The sequence below is a fragment of the Chiloscyllium plagiosum genome, chromosome 5 (genome assembly GCF_004010195.1).
Source record: "Chiloscyllium plagiosum isolate BGI_BamShark_2017 chromosome 5, ASM401019v2, whole genome shotgun sequence".
Taxonomy (NCBI): domain Eukaryota; kingdom Metazoa; phylum Chordata; class Chondrichthyes; order Orectolobiformes; family Hemiscylliidae; genus Chiloscyllium; species Chiloscyllium plagiosum.
Genome location: NC_057714.1, coordinates 107752068 through 107770816, shown reverse-complemented (window position 1 = coordinate 107770816; position 18749 = coordinate 107752068). Strand labels below are relative to the sequence as shown.

Below are 18749 nucleotides of genomic sequence, written 5' to 3'. Positions count from 1 at the left end.
GAGTGGCGGGGGCACTGCCTGTGCTGCCTGTGGGAGTGGTAGAGTCAGAATCTTTGGTGACCTTTAAACGGCAATTGGATAGGTACATGGATGGCTAGGACAAATGTTCGGCACAACATCGTGGGCCGAAGGGCCTGTTCTGTGCTGTATTGTTCTATGTTCTAACTAGAGGGCATAAGTTTAGAGTGAGAGGGGAAAGATATAAAAGAGACCTAAGGGGCAACTTTTTCACGCAGAGGGTGGTACGTGTATGGAATGAGCTACCAGAGGATGTGGTGGAGGCTGGTACAATTGCAACATTTAAGAAGCATTTGGATGGGTATATGAATAGGAAGGGTTTGGAGGGATATGGGCCGGGTGCTGGCAGGTGGGACTAGATTGGGTTGGGATATCTGGTCAGCGTGGACGGGTTGGACCGAAGGGTCTGTTTCCATGCTGTACATCTCTTATGACTCTATATTTGAATTTAAGAAACTAGCATTGCTCTTCTAGGAATGCCCCCATTTTGAAATAAGTTCTACTGCTGTCTCAGAGGAGATAACAGGAAATTCCAATGTTGTTATCTGTTATTGCCTTCAATTTCCCTTCCTGCATTTGATGACGTATACGCCAAAATTTGCTTTCACAGTCGCATCTGTTTCCTTAGCAACAGCTGCTGGCTCCAATTTATTCCATTGGCACTGCATTTCAGATTCAAAATTACAAATGTCCTAGATATTCAGTATTCCATTGCCCTGCAAACCATGTCTTCACCACATTTGGAAATCCATAGACATTATCCATATTCAGCATTACCATAGACATACTATAGACCCTTCTCTCTTCAGCAACACAGATGTACTCTAACTTGAAGCAGTCCCTGGTCCTTTCATTTCATCCACTGCGTCATCCAGCACTTTTAACAAAAACACAATCTTCCTTTCTGATATGAAGGATTACACATCAACAACGAATGGGTACCAATACTCATTATTATTCTTTTTCTCTTCCCCCGACTCAATTCCTTCTTCCAATTTCAATTCTTGCCACAAATTCATCGTGCCTCCTCTCTCTGACCCTGAATGATCTGTTCTTTAAAACACCTCAGCTTCATCCCCCCATGTCCCCCACCTTAATGAACTGTATTCATCACTATGCTGAGCTCCATGCCTGCCACTCTCATCTTTCATTTCTTTGCTTGTTCCGTGCTTACCTCCATTGATCTTGTATCATGAAATATTTTGTCACTTACTCTATCCTTCCCTCCATCCTGTCATAGACCTTCTTTCATTCCCCAACCTCTTCTTTTTATATCTGGTCAAAATCTATTACATTTCTAACTTTTCCCAATTCTGACGAAAAGGTCACATGTTTTCCCTCAACAATTTCTGCCAAGACCTCAATATTTACAGTGTCTTCTGTAATCTCTGAACCATAGAATTGTTACACCCATAAAAGGGGTCATTTAACCCATTGCGTCTGAACTGGCTCTTCACACGAGCATCATTACCTCGTGCCAATCTTCTGCTTTTTTCCCCCATTCCCTTGTAAACTATTTCAATCCAAATAATCATTCAATGCTCTCTTGACTGACTCAAATGAACCTACTTCCACATTTCCAGTCAGTGCATTCCATACCCTAACTATTCATTGTGTGAAAATGTTTTTTTCTTGCATCACTCGTCTCTTTTGCACATCATTTGAGGTCAACGTCCTCTCATTTCTGTTCTTCTTACAAGTGGGAACAATGTTTGCCTGTCTACTCTATTCAGCCCTCTCATGATTTTGAGAACACCCATCAAATTTCCTCTCAGCCATTTTCTTTCATATTTCCAGCAATATTTAGCTTTCGTTCAAAACACTCATTACAGCTCTAGTTACCTGATTTGCCAGACTATTGGGCCCCACAATATTAGGATGATTGACATTGAGATGAATTGATAAATGCAAGGTTGCTTTTCTAAGAAAACTCAAAAGAGGTAAAGAGGTCACAAAATTTACGTTGTACGGGGCTGAAGACATGGCCAACAAAGAAGTTAAGAAACTGGAATAGATGAGACCAGAATTGGACGAATGCATAGTGTGCTGATGGCTGTTGGGCAGGAAGAGGAAAGAGCTAAGGAGTACAGGGAATTATATAGACAACATTTCTGGACACATTTTGTTACGAAGTACAATAGGTTGTGTGGATTGGAGTACCATGTTATAAAGAGACATGGACAGACTAAGTGAGTGAGTAAACATATGGCAGGTAGAGTTCAATCTGAAAAAGTGAGAGATGGTGATCTGCCTACACTTTCAGGTCAGGATATCAGAAGTTTTGATGCACCACAATGGAACTATTGATTATTTATTTTTATCTTAAATTGATTTACATGGGGTACTGGGCTAATGGTCGGATACTTGGTAGTGTGGATGAGCAGAGGGATCTTGGTGTCCATGTACACAGATCTCTGAAAGTTGCCACCCAGGTAAATAGTGCGGTGAGGAAGGCATATGGCGTACTGGCTTTTATTGGTAGAGGAATTGCGTTCCGGAGTCCTGAGGTCATGATGCAGTTGTATAAGACTCTGGTACGGCCGCATCTGGAATATTGTGTGCAGTTTTGGTCGCCATACTATAGGAAGGATGTGGAGGCATTGGAACGGGTGCAGAGGAGGTTTACCAGGATGTTGCCTGGTATGGAAGGAAAATCGTATGAGGAGAGACTGAGGCACTTGGGGCTGTTTTCACTAGAGAAAAGAAGGTTTAGGGGTGACTTGATTGAGGTGTACAAGATGATTAGGGGGTTAGATAGGGTCGACAGTATGAACCTTTTCCCGCGTATTGAGTCGGGTATTACAAGGGGGCATAGCTTTAAATTAAGGTGGGGTAGATATAGGACTGATGTTAGGGGTAGGTTCTTCACTCAGCGAGTCGTTAGTTCATGGAATGCCCTGCGAGTAACAGTGGTGGACTCTCCCTCTTTATGGGCATTTAAGAGGGCATTGGATAGGTATATGGAGGATAGTGGGTTAGTGTAGTTTAGGTGGGCTTGGATCGGCGCAACATCGAGGGCCCAAGGGCCTGTACTGCGCTGTATTCTTCTATGTTCTATGTTCTATGTTAGTACTCGCATGTTGTTGATTCACTAAATTGCTTTTTTAAAGTTATCTAACTTTAGATAGCAACCAGAACAACAAATATGACCAAGAATTATATGCAAATGATCAGACTGAAAAATTATAATTCTTTAATAAACATTGAGTCTCTTCCTGCCACAACTTTATTTCTCATATTTTCAACAGCTGATTTGTTGGCATTATGGCACGTGTATTGAGAACCAAGAATTCTTCAGACTAAAAAAGCAACATTCTTTGCAACAATCAGATGCAATGATAGGAAGTAGACAAATATATTTATACATACATAAATAAAGAGTAATGAGACTCAATTCTGCTTTCTTTACACAGATGCTGCCAGACCAGAGTTTCACCAGCAATTTCTGCTTAAACATGCAGAATCTATCTTTTACCCCACTTTCAATTTTTCTTCTACATCCTTCTCCTTTTATTTAGATGTCTTATTTGTAGTAATCGCTGCAACTAGGCAAATCATTTGCAAGTGGGGTATCTCACGTTGGATACTTTTAATAATCACGTACCACTCAACTCAAAAATGCTTTGTGTACAATTTGCTATGAGACAATAGTAGAATGAGGGCAGCAATGGGAACCCAATTGGAAACAGGACCAATAATGTACTCCCTCAATGAAATTTAAGGACTGATAAAGAAACAGAGGAAGGTTCAACGTGAGATACGCCACTTGCAAAGGATTTGGCTTGTTGCAGAGATGACTGCAAATAAGAAATAAAAGGAAAAGGATATAGAAAAAAAAATTGCAAGTGGGGTAAAAAGTACATTCTGCATGTTTAAACTGAAATTGCTGATGAAACTCAGCAGGTTTGGCAGCACCTGTGAAGAGAAAACAGAATTAACGTTTTGAATCTGGTGGCTTTTCATTTTTGCATACAGATCGTTCTGCTATATTGCACGTTTCATTAATGTGATTATGCTGAAACGTGACCACTATTTCTATCACATGAACTTTTAAAATGTGTGTTGTCTGTAACGCGATTACAGTGTCAACACTTTTAGTGCTGTTTCTTAAGCATGGCTTTTCTGTAACGCAGGGTTGCACAAGAACGCAACCATTGCATTATAGAAGAATTGACTATATATAAATATGTTTGCCTACTTTTATCTTTGCATTTGATTATTGGAAGGACTGTAGCTTTCTTGGTCTAAAGGAGGTGCCAGTGTTGGACTGGGGTGGACAAAGTTAAAAATCACACAACACCTGGTTATAGTCCAACAGGTTTTATTGGAAGTACAAGCTTTTGGAGCACTGCTGCTTCATCAGGTGGGGCAAGATCATAGGACACAGAATTTCCACACACTCGCACAATTGCACGCACACAAGTCTATGGGGTGAATTTGCATTTGCAGATACATTCCATTTTGTTCATAAGGCAAACAATCTGTAGGCTATAACCTGGTGTTGTGTGAATTTTAATGAAATAATTCTTGGTAAAGAAAAATGGATTCAATGGGAAACAAAAAAGACAAAAAAGAAATAAAGGAAGAAAAATCTAAATTTAAAATTTATGAAATCTCAAAACAATTCACCACATACAATAACAAGGTTAAACAGGTTAAATAGTTTTTTGTAAAAAAATATTAAAACACCAAATCACTTGTGTCACCAGTTCAAAGAAGAAATTACAAGCACTGTTTACCAGGCCCTTTTCTAAACGCTGTGAAGTATTGGTGACATCACATATTCCTTCTCTCAGGGCACTGGAACACAAACATAGCTTCCGAACAGAGGCAGCAGCTGGAAATTATGACCTGCCCCCCACACCCACTGCCCAGACTGGTTGATGACTACTGTAGTCAAGCCCAAGAGCAGGCCCATAAGAAAGTCCTCTGATGGGCGACCTCCCGTCACCAACTAATACTCCGCACCACATGTTCAAAGGTCAGAAGTGCGGGGTTAAAGTGCAACCAAAAGAATATCTGGCTTTTCAAACAGCTAAACAAAAAAAGGGGTCTAATCGCCCACAATTAACATATACATAGTCTATGGACGTTAAATTGTTCCCTTTCTACATCAGGCAAGTTAAGAATTATCATGTGGTTGAATATATACACAGGAACTTCGATTATCCGAATATAGATTGTCCGAATTTCAGGTCATCCGACAAAGATCAAGGTACCGATAGAAACATTACATCAAAAAGGAGCTTCCATCACTGATTGCATCTTTTGTTTACAATGATTAAAAGTGAATTCGGCTTTCTGAAATGCTGCCGAGAACAGACCTGAACATCGATGAGAGCCCAGGCACTGTCTCCAAACGATCGATCTCCCTCTTGATCTCTGTCTCGGACTCCCTCTCCTTCCCCTAGAGTTATACACAGGGGTGTAACCTAAACCCTCCCCTTCCCCAGATAATCTCTCCAACATTGTCCTATACAGGGCAGAGTGGAGATTTGTCAAAAAGTTGCAGTAGTACGTTGTGTGTGGGGTTGTGTGTGTATGCGCATGTGCTATTTTGAGACTCACCCCCCAAAGACAGCGGCAGCGGCCCAGTCCTGTTGCTGGGGTTGGCGGGGATGGGGAAGACAGGGGAGGAGAGGTTGGAATGGCAGAGGTTGGGACGGACGAGGGCTCACTCTCGGTGTGCTGCTGCCTAGTCTCCTGAACGAGGAGTGGACTTAGGAAGTGTTCGCTGTGTCAATCCCACTGAACTGATTGGGGACGGGGGAGAAGAGGCTTCAGCAATGCTGCAGGTTCCTTACACACAAGTGTGTGTCTGCTCAGAAACAAACCCTGAGACAGAGAAAGGGAGCAAGGCTGGCAGAGCGAGGAAAAAGGAAACTTCAGAAAACTCCGAGCCGCAGAGGAAAGACGTTGAATCAATTAACTGAATATTTCGTTTGGATAATTGAGGTTCCTCTGTAGTTAATAGTCTTAAATCACCAGTCCCAAGTTTCTGCGGTAAGTTTAATATGCACCTAACATGAAAATTAGCAAAATTCTTAAAAACAAATTGAAGACTAAAAGGTGAGATAGTTTCTGAAAAGTAAATGGTGACCAACAAGTTCTCGAGATTCACAATTCCTGGCAAATCTCTTAATCCCTCGAATTTGCAGCTGATTCAGACCATAAGATATAGGAGCAGAATTAGGTCATTCAGCCTAGTGTCTGCTCCACCATTTGATCATGGCTGATATGTTTCTCAACCCCATTCTCCTGCTTTCACCCCGTAACCTTTGATCCCCATACTAATCAAGAACATATCTATCTCTGTCTTAAATACTCAACGACTTGGCCTCCACAGCAATGTGTTCCACAGATTTGCCACCCTCTAGTCGAAGAAATTCCTCATCTCAGTTCTAAAGGGTTGTCCCTTCACCCTCAGGCTTTGATCCTAGTCTCTCATGAATAGGAAGGGTTTGGAGGGATATGGGCCGGGTGCTAGCAGGTAGGACTAGATTGGGTTGGGATATCTGGTCGGCATGGACGGGTTGGACTGAAGGGTCTGTTTCCTTGCTGTACATCTCTATGACTCTATAAATGTATCCTCTCAATATTCGGTAAGTTTCAGTGAGCTTCCCCCATATCCTTCTAAACTCCAAGTACTGACCTGGAGTCCTCGCTCGTTCCTCATTTGACAAGCTCTTCATCCCAACATCATTCTTGAAAACCTCCTCTAGGGCCCTGCATCTAAGACAGAACGTGCTGGCTGGTGTTGGAGGGGATCCAAAGTACTCTCAATATTTCAAATGTGTCTGACCAGACCTTGTACAGCCTCAGCATTGCTCTTGTATTTTAGCACTTTTGAAATAAATGTTAACATTGTATTTGCCTTCTTAACTGCCAAATGAGCCAGCATGTTAAGATTAAGAGAGTCCTGAACTAGGACTCCCATGTCCCTTTGTGATTCTGATTTCCAAAGCCTTTCCCATTTAGAAAACAGACACCTCCAATCTTTCTACCAAAATGCATAACCTCGCACTTTCCCACTTTCCCATATCTTCCACTTCTTTGCCCACTCTCCTAGCCTGTCCAAGTCCTTCTGCAGCCTTGCCACATCCTCAACACAAGCTGTCCCTCCATCTACCTGTGTCATCTGCAAACCTAGCAACAATGTCCTCAGTTCTTTTGCTCAGACAATTAATGCAGAATATGAATTGCTGTGGTCTCAACATGACCCATGCTGAACTCCATTAGGAACCGCTGCCATCTTGAAAAAGATCCCTTTATTCCATACTGCCTTCTGCCAGTCAGCCAATCTTCCATACCAGTAACTTGCCCCAAACACCATGGGCTTATATCTTATCAAAGGCTTTCTGGAAATCCAAATAGATCCTGTTGACTGGCTCTCCTTTATCTAACTTGTTCATCACCACCTCAAAGAATTCTAACAGATTGGTCAGGCATGACACCCTCCCCGCTCCACACCAACTAAAACTGTGCTGACTCGGCCCGATCTTACCATGCACTCCTAGTACATAAAATCTTATCCTTAATAAAGGACTCTAAAATCTAAAATCTTACCAACAACTGAGGTCAGGCTAATCACCCTGAAGTTTCCTATCATCTGTCTCCTTCCCTTCTCAAGGGTGTTACTTTAGCCATTTTCCAGGCCTCTGGGAACCTCCCTGACTCAGTGATTTTTGAAAGATCACCACCAATGCCTCTACAATATCCTCAGCTATCACGTTCAGAACCCTGGGGTGCAGACCAGCTGGTCTGGGTGATTTATCCACCTTCAGACCTTTCAGCGTCCCAGCATCATCTTCTTAGTCGCAGCCATGATGCTCATCTCTGCCCCCTGGCTCTTGCACATGAGCATTTTCTTTCTTTTTGTTTACAAAGTAAGATCTGGCGTGGGGTCCCAGAACCAATTTTGAAATATTAGCTTTAATCTCTGAAGTAATAAGCTGCCCCTATCCAATGCATTTTTAAATCTCAAATCTGCTCAACCCAGGTATAGGTTTATTTAGTTGAAGACTTAGAATGCTTCGTCACATTCCATGTAGATGACTGTTATAAATTTGCTCTTTTCCTTTCCAAGTTGCCAAAACAGGCCATAGAATGAACCACCAATTCCACAGCTCCATCCATCTGGGCTATGTTTTCAAATTAATATTATGATCATGATTCAAGATCAATATATCAACAAAACTGCTTGAATTCAGAGTTATTCTATTTTCTAAAGCCCATAGAAAATACAGTTTAGTCACTCGTGTGCTAATATTTGAAGCAAACAAGTTAGCCATGGTATAATTTGTTAGTGCTACAGAACAAACAGACAGAGCTTTGATAAGGAGATTCTTAAAAACACACACAGAGGCATGCACACTCGCTTTGGATAAAGACAAAAAGCACCAGACATGGGACTACTGCTATCCACCATTTAGTCTTACCAAATGGAGAAGGTGAATTCTCGACCTGGAAAGTGCATAAATCAAGACCTACGGGACCCAAACCAGATAAAATGGATGAATAACTGGGAAATAAAGACCAAACAAAAACGAAAGCAGCACACACAGTATACCCAACTGAAGAGCATGCTACAGTTTTTGGGCAGTAGAGAATAAAGCAGCATAATCATTGATTGTTAATGTCTTCACAGAATTGCATCAAGCAGGAAAGCAATTTACTGCAAAAAGAAATTTTGGGAAAAAATACTCAAACAGCTGCTGTTCAGAGACAAATGCATTTTACGACAAATAAGAACTAGAACAAAGCACAGAATTTATGTAAATTTGCATGCTCAAACTTCACAGGAAGCCATTTTGCCACTACAAAGATGTTCATGAACCATGCAACACTGCACACAACGTACCAGTCTCATCTCCTGTTTTGTCCAATTCATCAGAGAGTATTCCAAGGATATCATCTTCTGTGGTTAGAACTTCTGAGAGATCAGCTAAAGGGTCTTCACTGTTACCTGTATAAAATCAAAGCAAACTTCTCAGTTTAGCATGCATTAGCACTTTTTAAAAATTCCACTCGTAGAACATGGACATCACATGCTGCCAGCTTTTATTGCCTGTTCCTAGTTGCCGTCGAGATGGTGGTGGTAATCTGCCTTCTTAAACCAAAACAGTCCACATGCTGCGAATTGACGCACAAAGGTCTTCGGAAGGGAATTCCTCAATTTTGACCAAGTGACAGTGAAGGAATATCGATATATTTGCAAGTCAGGATGGTGAGTGGCTTAGAGGTGAACTTGCAGACAGTGGTGCTCTCACATATCAGCTGCTCTTGCCCTTCTAGATAGAAGAGGTCATGGGTTTGGAAGGCTCTGTCTGAGGATCTTTGGTAAATTTCAGCAGTGCATCATGTAGGTGGCATACAACGTTGCTACTCAGCGTCAGAGATGGAAGGAATGGGCTACTTTTTCTAGATGGTGTCAAGCTTCTTGAGTGTTGTTGGAGCAACAGCATCCAGGCAAGTGGGGATTATTACATCACATTCTTGATATTTGTAGGCATTGTGCATATGTGGCGAGTCAAGTTAATGGTCATCCCAAGGATTTTGATAGCAGGGGGAATTCAGTGATGGTAACACAATTGAATGTCAAGGTATAGTGATTAGATTTTCTCTTATTGGAAATGGTCATTGCCTGACATAGCACCCCTTCAGCTGGATGCAGAAGATCATATGATATTAATCAAAGCAAGGTATATAATTTCCTTGAATCCTGACCAACATTACTACTTCAACCAATAAGAATACCAAGGCCGAGTTCAGTTGCTCAGTTCATCAGCATTATGATGTTCAGGAAGTTCAACACTTTTAGATATTTCAGTGATGTATTTGTTTTAATCATTAAGGCAAAATGAATCAGAAGTGCAGTTTGCACTACAGTCAACAAAGTATAAAGAGAAAGATTACGTCCAAGTAGAAACTTGATGACCCCAACATAACCTGGGAACATCCTAACAACTGCAGTACTGAATGCTCAAGCAATTTTTGAATCTGATCCAGTCAATGCAACTGATCATGTTTGAAATAGTTGACTAATATATGCAACAACTTAACACCTTGATATAACAATAACCAATGATAGAGGTAACATTCTGATAATGAGTACACCTGGATGATAATAACTGCAACAGGATTAACTTTGACATAATTAAACAGGAGATAAGCCAATAATATAACACAATATTAATTTAATTTTGAAGGGGATAGCTTCAATGGGCAACCTGCTTAAACAGATCAACAAAGCCCTGGCAATGGAAAAAAATAGAGGACAAATGGATCAGAATGTACTTATACAGGTTAAGTACACTTCAAGGCCTAACAAATGAAAACAAAGAAAGTCAATCATAAATGGAGTGCTACAAATAAGAAAGAAAATAAGCTTTACAAGGTGTAAAGGCAAAGGTGAAGTAAATGACGTCAGATGCAATAGAATCTGATGGCGCAGCTGAGGAATTACAGAATGACCTAAACAAAACCTGCATGCTGATTTGGAGGTGCCGGTGTTGGACTGGGGTGTACAAAGTTAAAAATCACACAACACCAGATTAGATTACTTACAGTGTGGAAACAGGCCCTTCGGCCCAACAAGTCCACACCGACCCGCCGAAGCACACCCACCCAGACCCATTCCCCTACATTTACCCCTGCACCTAACACTACGGACAATTTAGCATGGCCAATTCACCTAACCTGCACATCTTTGGACTGTGGGAGGAAACCGGAGCACCCGGAGGAAACCCACGCAGACACGGGGAGAATATGCAAACTCCACACAGTGAGTCGCCTGAGGCGGGAAATGAACCCAGGTCTCTGGCGCTGTGAGGCAGCAGTGCTAACCACTGTGCCACCATGCCACCAGGTTATAGTCCAACAGGTTTATTTGGAAGCACTAGCTTTCAGAGCGCCGCTCCTTCATCAGGTGGTTGTGGAGTGCACAATTGGAAGACACAGAATTTATAGCAAAAGTTTACAGTGTGATGTAACTGAAATTATACATTGAAAAATACCTTGATTGTTTGTTGAGTGTCTCATCTGTTAGAATGACCACGATAGTTTCACTTCTTTCATACGTAAATCGCAAAATTGTTTAAAACGTTATGTTCTCAGGTTAACTGTAACAATTGGTGTCAGCCAGATAAGATGTTAAGATGTTGAAGGTGTTAGCCCTGTATTCACTGTCTCCCACGTGCATCCTCTCACAGACTTGGACACTTTACACTCACACACACACAACCCCAGACAGACAGAGAGACACACGCATACATACACACACACACACAAACTCACATGCACACATACGTTTGTGGGGTGAATTTGTACTTGCAGAGTTACTATTGTACTTTGCTCAAAAACTGCATGAATCCATGTTAAACTCCATTATCTCACTTTTTAGATTAGAATCAGTCTAAACATTATGGCACAGATATGGAACACTGGGGCTAACACCTTCAACATCTTATCTGGCTGACACCAATTGTTACAGGTAACTTGAGAATGTAACTTTTTAAAAAAAGTGTTGTGATTTACATATGAAAGAAATGAAACTAGCATTGCCACTCTAACAGATGAGAGACTCAATAAACAATCAAGATATTTTTCAATGTATAATTTCATTTACATCACACTGTAAACTTCTGCTATAAATTCTGTGTCTTACAATTGTGTACTCCACAACCACCTGAAGGAGGAGCGGCGCTCCGAAAGCTAGTACTTCCAATTAAACCTGTTGGACCATAACCTGGTGTTGTGATTTTTAACTGCATGCTGATAAATGCTTTAAACTAATTCATGTAGCTGTATACACATACTCATGTATACACGATGCTGAGCTAGCTAGTGAAGAGATTGACCTGAAAACATTACTAGACTCCATGCTGACCAAGTTCACAGCCTCAAATAGCACTGATAACAAAAAAAATCAAGCAGAACATTGAGACCTTTGTGATTAAGGGAAATACCAGCATCCACCCTTGAAGCAGATTTCAGATATCAGTAGATTGAGTTTGATGAAAGAAAGTTAAACATTTTGGTTTTCAGGCTAGTAAATCTAATTGTAGGAAACCTTGGGTAAGCAAGCTATTACATAGAATTAAAGTAGCTAATTTTGGACACTAATTAAGATAAAATAGCTACTACAGATGAGAGGAGGTATGCATTAATTATCAAAAAAGAAAGTTTAAGACTTACAAACCCATACAGAATAATAGATATCTGAAATGACATTCTCCAAATGCAGTAGTGGGTCAAAAACTCAGTGGATTCTGAGAGATTGTACACCATAAGAAACAGGAACAGGAGTCGGCTATTTGGCCCCTCAAGCCTGTTCTGCCATTCAATAGCATCATGACTGATCCAACATTTCTCACATTCACTTTCCTGCTCTTTGGAATCACAATTCTGTGGCATCCTATGAGGCAAAGGCCTAGCTCATCTGCACTTAACTGTGCAGAAAGGTATTAAGCAAGTGCACCAAACCCAAAATTAGTTTGTACCCTGACAACATTATGACTTGTGTCAGTCTTCTGAATCATGGTATGGCCCCTCAGATGACAAAAAGCACAAAATGTAGTTATTTTACTTCCTTAATGGGAAACACTAATAACTGAGTATTGTGTGCCTATACATACCTTGTCCTCCCTGATGTTTTGTTGCCACCTGAGTGGCTGAACTCAATAGTGGATCAGAGGAAGGATCCAGGAAACTTATATTTGCATTCAGAACTCTGTTTGATGGCCGAGATAATTCTTCATCAGAAAGAGCATCCAGACTCAGTTTGCTTTGTTGACTTGCAAGAAGTAGGTTTTTTCCAAAGAAGGCTTCCTGTAAAAGGGATAAATTAAGCAATAAAATAATGCTATTAAAACAGCTGCACTCCAAAATAAACAAGGGTTACAGTTTGGGAGAGATGGACTCGTTATCCAGTGACCAGTTATCCCTGGTGACATGGGTTTAAATCATACCTTGGCACTTGTGGAATTTAAGTTCAATTCATAATATGTATGGAAACTGGAACTGAAAGCTAGTCTCCATAATGATGCCAACAAAATATTAATCGTTATAAAACCAATATGGCCCATTAATGTCCTTTTGGGAAGGAAATCTGCCATTCCTGCCTGGTGGCCCCTTACATGGGACTCCAGACCAAGAACAAGATGATTGTCTCCTAAATGTTCTCTGATATGGATTAGCACCACTCAGTCCAAGAACAAACAGTGAGGAGGATAGCCTTCGATTACAGAGGATACAGACAGACTGTCAGATGGGCTGATCAATGGTAAATGGAATTCAATCCAGATAAAAGTGAGGTGATACACTTGGGCATGACATACAAGGCAAGGAAAATATATGACGAACTATCGGACCCTGGAAAGCACCAAGGATCAGAGGGACTAAGGTGTCATGACAGGTGGAAAATGTGATTAAGGTAGGTAGGTATATGGGAAACGTGCCTTTATTACCAGAGACACAGAGTTAAAGAGCAGAGAGGTCATGCTGGAACTGTATAAAACATTTGTTAGGCTAGGAGACTGTGTGCAGTTCTAGAATCTATATTATAGGAGAGATGTGATAGCACTGGAGGAGGTGCAGAGGAGATATACCATGATGTTGGATAGTTTTAGTTATGAAGACAGAATGGACAAACTGGGATTATTTTCCCTAGAGTGAAAGAGATTGAGAGGGGATATGACAGAGATATATAAAATTATGAGTGGCACAGATAGGGGAGACAGGAAGAAACGTTTACCCTTAATGAAGGGATCAATGATCAGAAGGCATAGATTTAAGGTTTGGGGCAGATGATTTAGAGGGGATGTGAGGAAAATCTTTTTGGGATCTGGAGCTCAGGTATTCAAGGCAGAAATCCTCAACATTTAAGTAGTATTTAAATGTGCATTTGCGATGCCAAGGCATACAAGGCTATGGGTCAAGTTTCAGAACATGGGATTACAATAGTTAGACGGTTGTTATTGACCAGCATGGATGTGACGTGCTGAAGGGCCTTTTGTCTGTGTTGTAAGTCTCTGCGACACTATAAATAGTGATGGTCAACAACATCCACATCCTCTGAAGGCAGAAATTTTTAAAAAAGGAAGAGATTAATAAACGGCTTAACTTTTAGTTGGGTAAAGCCAACGTCTCCTTAAAAAGGTTCCATGCCTGTGCCTTCAGAATGCTTAATCAAGCAAGTGTGGTTTCACTATTCATCATTTCACTAGCAGTGCATTTCAAAAGGTGAGCAAAAGGCCGAGTTTGAATATTTCATTTCATGATCTATATTGTGTGCTTTACATGTTTTTGTTACAGTAGACAAACCAGATCAACTCCAGGAACTAAGGATGGCATTGACCTTTTAAATGCATTTGTACAAAGTTCATTTAGAGGTATACTCTCGTTGCATGATCATGCTGTGGGTGGTTGACTGCTTGTGGTCATTACCAATGGACTGCCTTTTTTCCCCCGACTTTGGGAGCCTTTGACCTGATTTAGAAACTCCAGCAAAACCTGTGCCAGAAACATCTAGCTGCCAACATAAAGCAAGCCAAAAGTGCACTGAGGTGACTAAGCTCAATTCTGCATTGCCAGCTTATTTGATTTATCACCTGGAACTTGAAGCGCAGCGTTGATTCTATGCCAGAACCTAACCTACTGCGATCTGCAGAAAATCCACTCAGCAGCTCTAATTTTAAAGGGATATAGGTGCTTAAAAATTAAAGGGGCTACATCGGAGGACAAATATTGATTTATTCTTCATAAGGAATAAAATTGCCATTGGACATACACAATACTTGAAAATGAACAATTTACAGGACTCGGGCAAGACAGACCAATTCGATAACCTTTCCTATGAATCAAGACAGGCACAGCACGACAAATGGCATTTTTCTATGCTGCAAGATACTTTGATTTGGTGTCAATGTTGCATCTGTGGATGGCAGGGAGGGGGAAGAAAATAAATATCAGGCAAAAATTAAGTGAAACCCAACCCCACGTCGAGACACGAAATAGCAAGAATGTTTAATGTCTGGCAAAGTCGATGTGAACAGTATTGCTCTGTTTGGCACAGGAAGGTATTTTTCATAAAGCACAGCAGAGCATATTGTCTGTCAGAAGGGCAAATCAGCCTAGGCAGCTCCATCTACATGATCTATAGGGCTCTTCAGATCTTAGCCACCCAGAAATAAAGAAATCTGTTTAGCTGTGGCTTCTTTTCCACAAGAAAACAGAAGCTCAGATCTTTTAGTTTCCTTGGAGAAGGACATACATTGCCCAGCTCCTCTGAACAATTAAAGAAAGTATCCAACTCTGAGTTAAGAGTCAGTGCTTCAGAAAGTTGTGTCTTACTTATCTAAGTAGTCACCTTAGGCTAAACAAAAATCCATGTCCAGCAAGGAGTTTGATTTCAGATATGATTTGTTTGGAATTGGAAGCCAGGAGCAAAGCAGTAAGAGTGTGACAGGCCAATACTGCTTGCTGCACCTTGTAAAATTTACTTTACAAACAAAGTCTGTGTTAGATCCTTTAAATGGTAGAACAACCGTCTATCTGATCCACTTTCTAACTGGTTGTGGCTTGATTTGCTTGTACGAAGGTATCCTGCAGGATAAATTCCACAATTCAGTTGAAAATAATACCTGGAAATAAACACCTGCAATCAGTATCATGAACTTGACAAGTTGTTCTAAGAGAACACACTTTGTTAACCAATGCTAATTATGGAAGGAAATCTGCCAATCTGAACAGGTTCTTTTCTAGTCTGACTATAATCGCATGGTAATGTGGCTCATTTTTAAGTACCCTCTGAAGTGGTCCAACATGTCATTCAGTGGGGAGGCGATGGCCTAGTGATATTATTGCTGAACTATTAATCCAGAGATTGGGGTTCAAATTTCACCATGGCAGATGGAATGTGAATTCAATTAAAATCTGAAATTAAGCGTATAATGATGACTGTCAATTGTTGGAAAAAGCCCATCTGGTTCACTAATGTCACTTAATGACAAAAACTGCCATCTTTGCCTGGCCTACATGTGACTCCAGATCCACAGCAACGTGGATATCTCAAACTATCCTCTGGGCAAATAGGAATGGGCAATAAATACTGCCAAGCCAGTGATGCCCCTCATCCCATGAACGAATAAACGAACAAAAAAAAACAGTTCATCCACCATTACTTTCTAAAGATAGCTTAGACTTAGCAAATAATATTGGACATAGCCTGAGACTTTAAACAAGCAAGCTAGTGGAATAAGGTGTCTACAAGTCCAGAACCAAACAGAGCTGTGTAAAGTCTTCTTTGTGCAATGGACAAATTTCTCAGAAGGATACAATAAATCTAGATTACTTTAAAAGAGCAAGTGTCATGTCCATTCTGTAAGTGTTTGGATAAAACTTGAAGAGGTTACTTAATGCTGAGTATGTATAATGTATGAGAATAGCTCCAGGAAGAAGTTATCTACAGTTACACACTAAGTTAAATAACAAACCCGATGACGTGCTCCAGACAGACATCGGTGTAAGTACTACAGAAGTGGTGTATCGGGGTATTATACAAGGTGTGCTTTTGGACACTGTAGCAGGGGTGCATTTTGGGTAATATACAAAACCTGTAGAGTGTTTTGGGATTAATGAGATTATATTTTTACTGTATGTATAAAAATCTTTGAATTTGTGTTATGTCGATAGTTTGGCATATTCTGTTTTACCTTCATTTCTTTGATTAATAAACTACTGGCTTATCAAGAAACCTAAATCTGCAGCGCTGCATGTTTATGCTTCAACAAGAGTGACTGCTTTGTTAAAACCAAAACAAAACAAAATGTGATCTATCAAACATTATTTCAGTCTAGGATCTGATCTATTCAAGTGATAACATCAGTTGGGATAACAATATAAAGAATTTAACTGTTAGATACAAGCCTTACAATTTAAAATGAAAACAAGACAAAACCAGAAACAAACAAAAACACATTAATAAAAACAGTGGATATAACTTTCCAATAACTAAACACTGACCATCAAGATGTTTAATCTCACAGATGCGCCATCCAAACACTATCTACAGTGTATGAGCAGGCAGCTTCCATGGGAGTAGAAATGCTGCCATCTGGTCTGCAACTAATTTAAAATAAATTTGTAGGAATAGGTTTTGCTCAAAGATGTAGTCTTGATTTATGTTTCTTTGCACAATGTGGCGTGTTGCCTTGATGCGTCTGACTCTTAATTCATATTTGAGTCAGGATTGTTTCATGTTGGAGAATACATATCTCTAGTTCTTTTGAAGTCATAAACTGCACCATCCAACTTTCCACTCTAACACATTATCATTTTCTTGACCTCTAAACAACACTGAAGAATAATAAACTTCCTTTAGCTTTTAGAAACTGTCTTATTCCCTTTCCACTTGCCATTCTTTTGCTTTTTCGCCTGATCTCATTAATTCAAAACATTTACACGATTAAGACTTTCAAATCTGAAAATGTTTTTAGGTGCAGGACAACATCTACAAGATTCAGTCTCTCCCTATAGCTCAGATCCTCCAACCCTGGCAACATCCTTGTAAATCTTTTCTGAACCCTTTCAAGTTTCACAACATCGTTCCGATAGGAAGGAGACCAGAATTGCACGCAATATTCTAACAGTGGCCTAACCAATGTCCTGTACAGCCGCAACATGACCTCCCAACTCCTGTACTCAATACTCTGATCGAGGAGAAAGATAATAAGAGAGACCTCAGGGGCAACTTTTTCACGCAGAGGGTGATACATGTATGGAATGAGCTGCCAGAGGATGTGGTGGAGGCTGGTACAATTGCAACATTTAAGAGGCATTTGGATGGGTATATGAATAGGCAGGGTTCGGAGGGATATGGGCCGGGTGCTGGCAGGTGGGACTAGATTGGGTTGGGATATCTGGTCGGCATGGATGAGTTGGACCGAAGGGTCTGTTTCCATGCTGTACATCTCTGACTCTAAATGCATTTAGCAGCAGTAAATTTCTTGAGTCCCAATTAGAACCTGTCACAATAAAGATTTTTAATATCAACTTGTAGAACATAGTTAGGTTAGACCATTGCACAAAGCCACCTTTTGCTAGGATGTTCTCACCACTAAAGCAACAAAGTGCAGTCTCTTTCACTGAAACCCTATTAATCTTTTGGAGGGGGGGGGGGGGCGGAGTTGACCTACCAGAGTGAGCCTGACACTGTGGCAAAGAAGGGAAGGGGCAGAATAGAAAACTACTCGTGGTAGGGGACTCGATAGTTAGGGGAATCGACAGGAGATTTTGTGGTCAGGATTGGGATTCCCGGAAGGTATGTTGCCTCCCTGGTGCCAGGGTCCGGGATGTCTCCGATCGGGTGTATAAGATTCTAAAAGGGGAGGACGAACAGCCAGAAATCTTGTTACATATTGGCACTAATGATATAGCCAGGAAAAGGATCGAAGATATAAAAAGTGATTTCAGGGAGTTAGGATGGAAGCTGCAAAGCAGAACGAACAGAGTAGTGTTCTCTAGTTTACTACCGGTGCCACTAGATAGTGAGGTGAGGAACAGGGAGCGGGCACAGCTTAATAAGTGGCTGCGCAGCTGGTGTAGGAGGGAGGGCTTCAGATACGTAGATAATTGGGATGCCTTCTGGGGAAGGTGGGACCTGTACAAGAAGGACGGGTTGCATCTGAACTGGAAGGGGACCAATGTCCTGGGTGGAAGGTTTGCTCGAGTAG

At 40.9% G+C, this 18749-nt stretch overlaps 1 protein-coding gene across 1 annotated transcript in view; it reads right to left on the bottom strand.

Annotated features, from left to right (window-relative positions):
- The window catches only part of kmt2ca (lysine (K)-specific methyltransferase 2Ca), a 502252-nt gene that overhangs the window by 100406 nt on the left and 383097 nt on the right, over positions 1-18749 (bottom strand). The window contains exons 27-29 of the mRNA XM_043691052.1: positions 12654-12846; positions 8879-8983; positions 8457-8504 (exon numbers count right to left, since the gene is read on the bottom strand). Of these exons, the coding sequence (XP_043546987.1) occupies positions 8457-8504; positions 8879-8983; positions 12654-12846 (346 nt within the window). The remainder of the gene's footprint in view (positions 1-8456; positions 8505-8878; positions 8984-12653; positions 12847-18749) is intronic.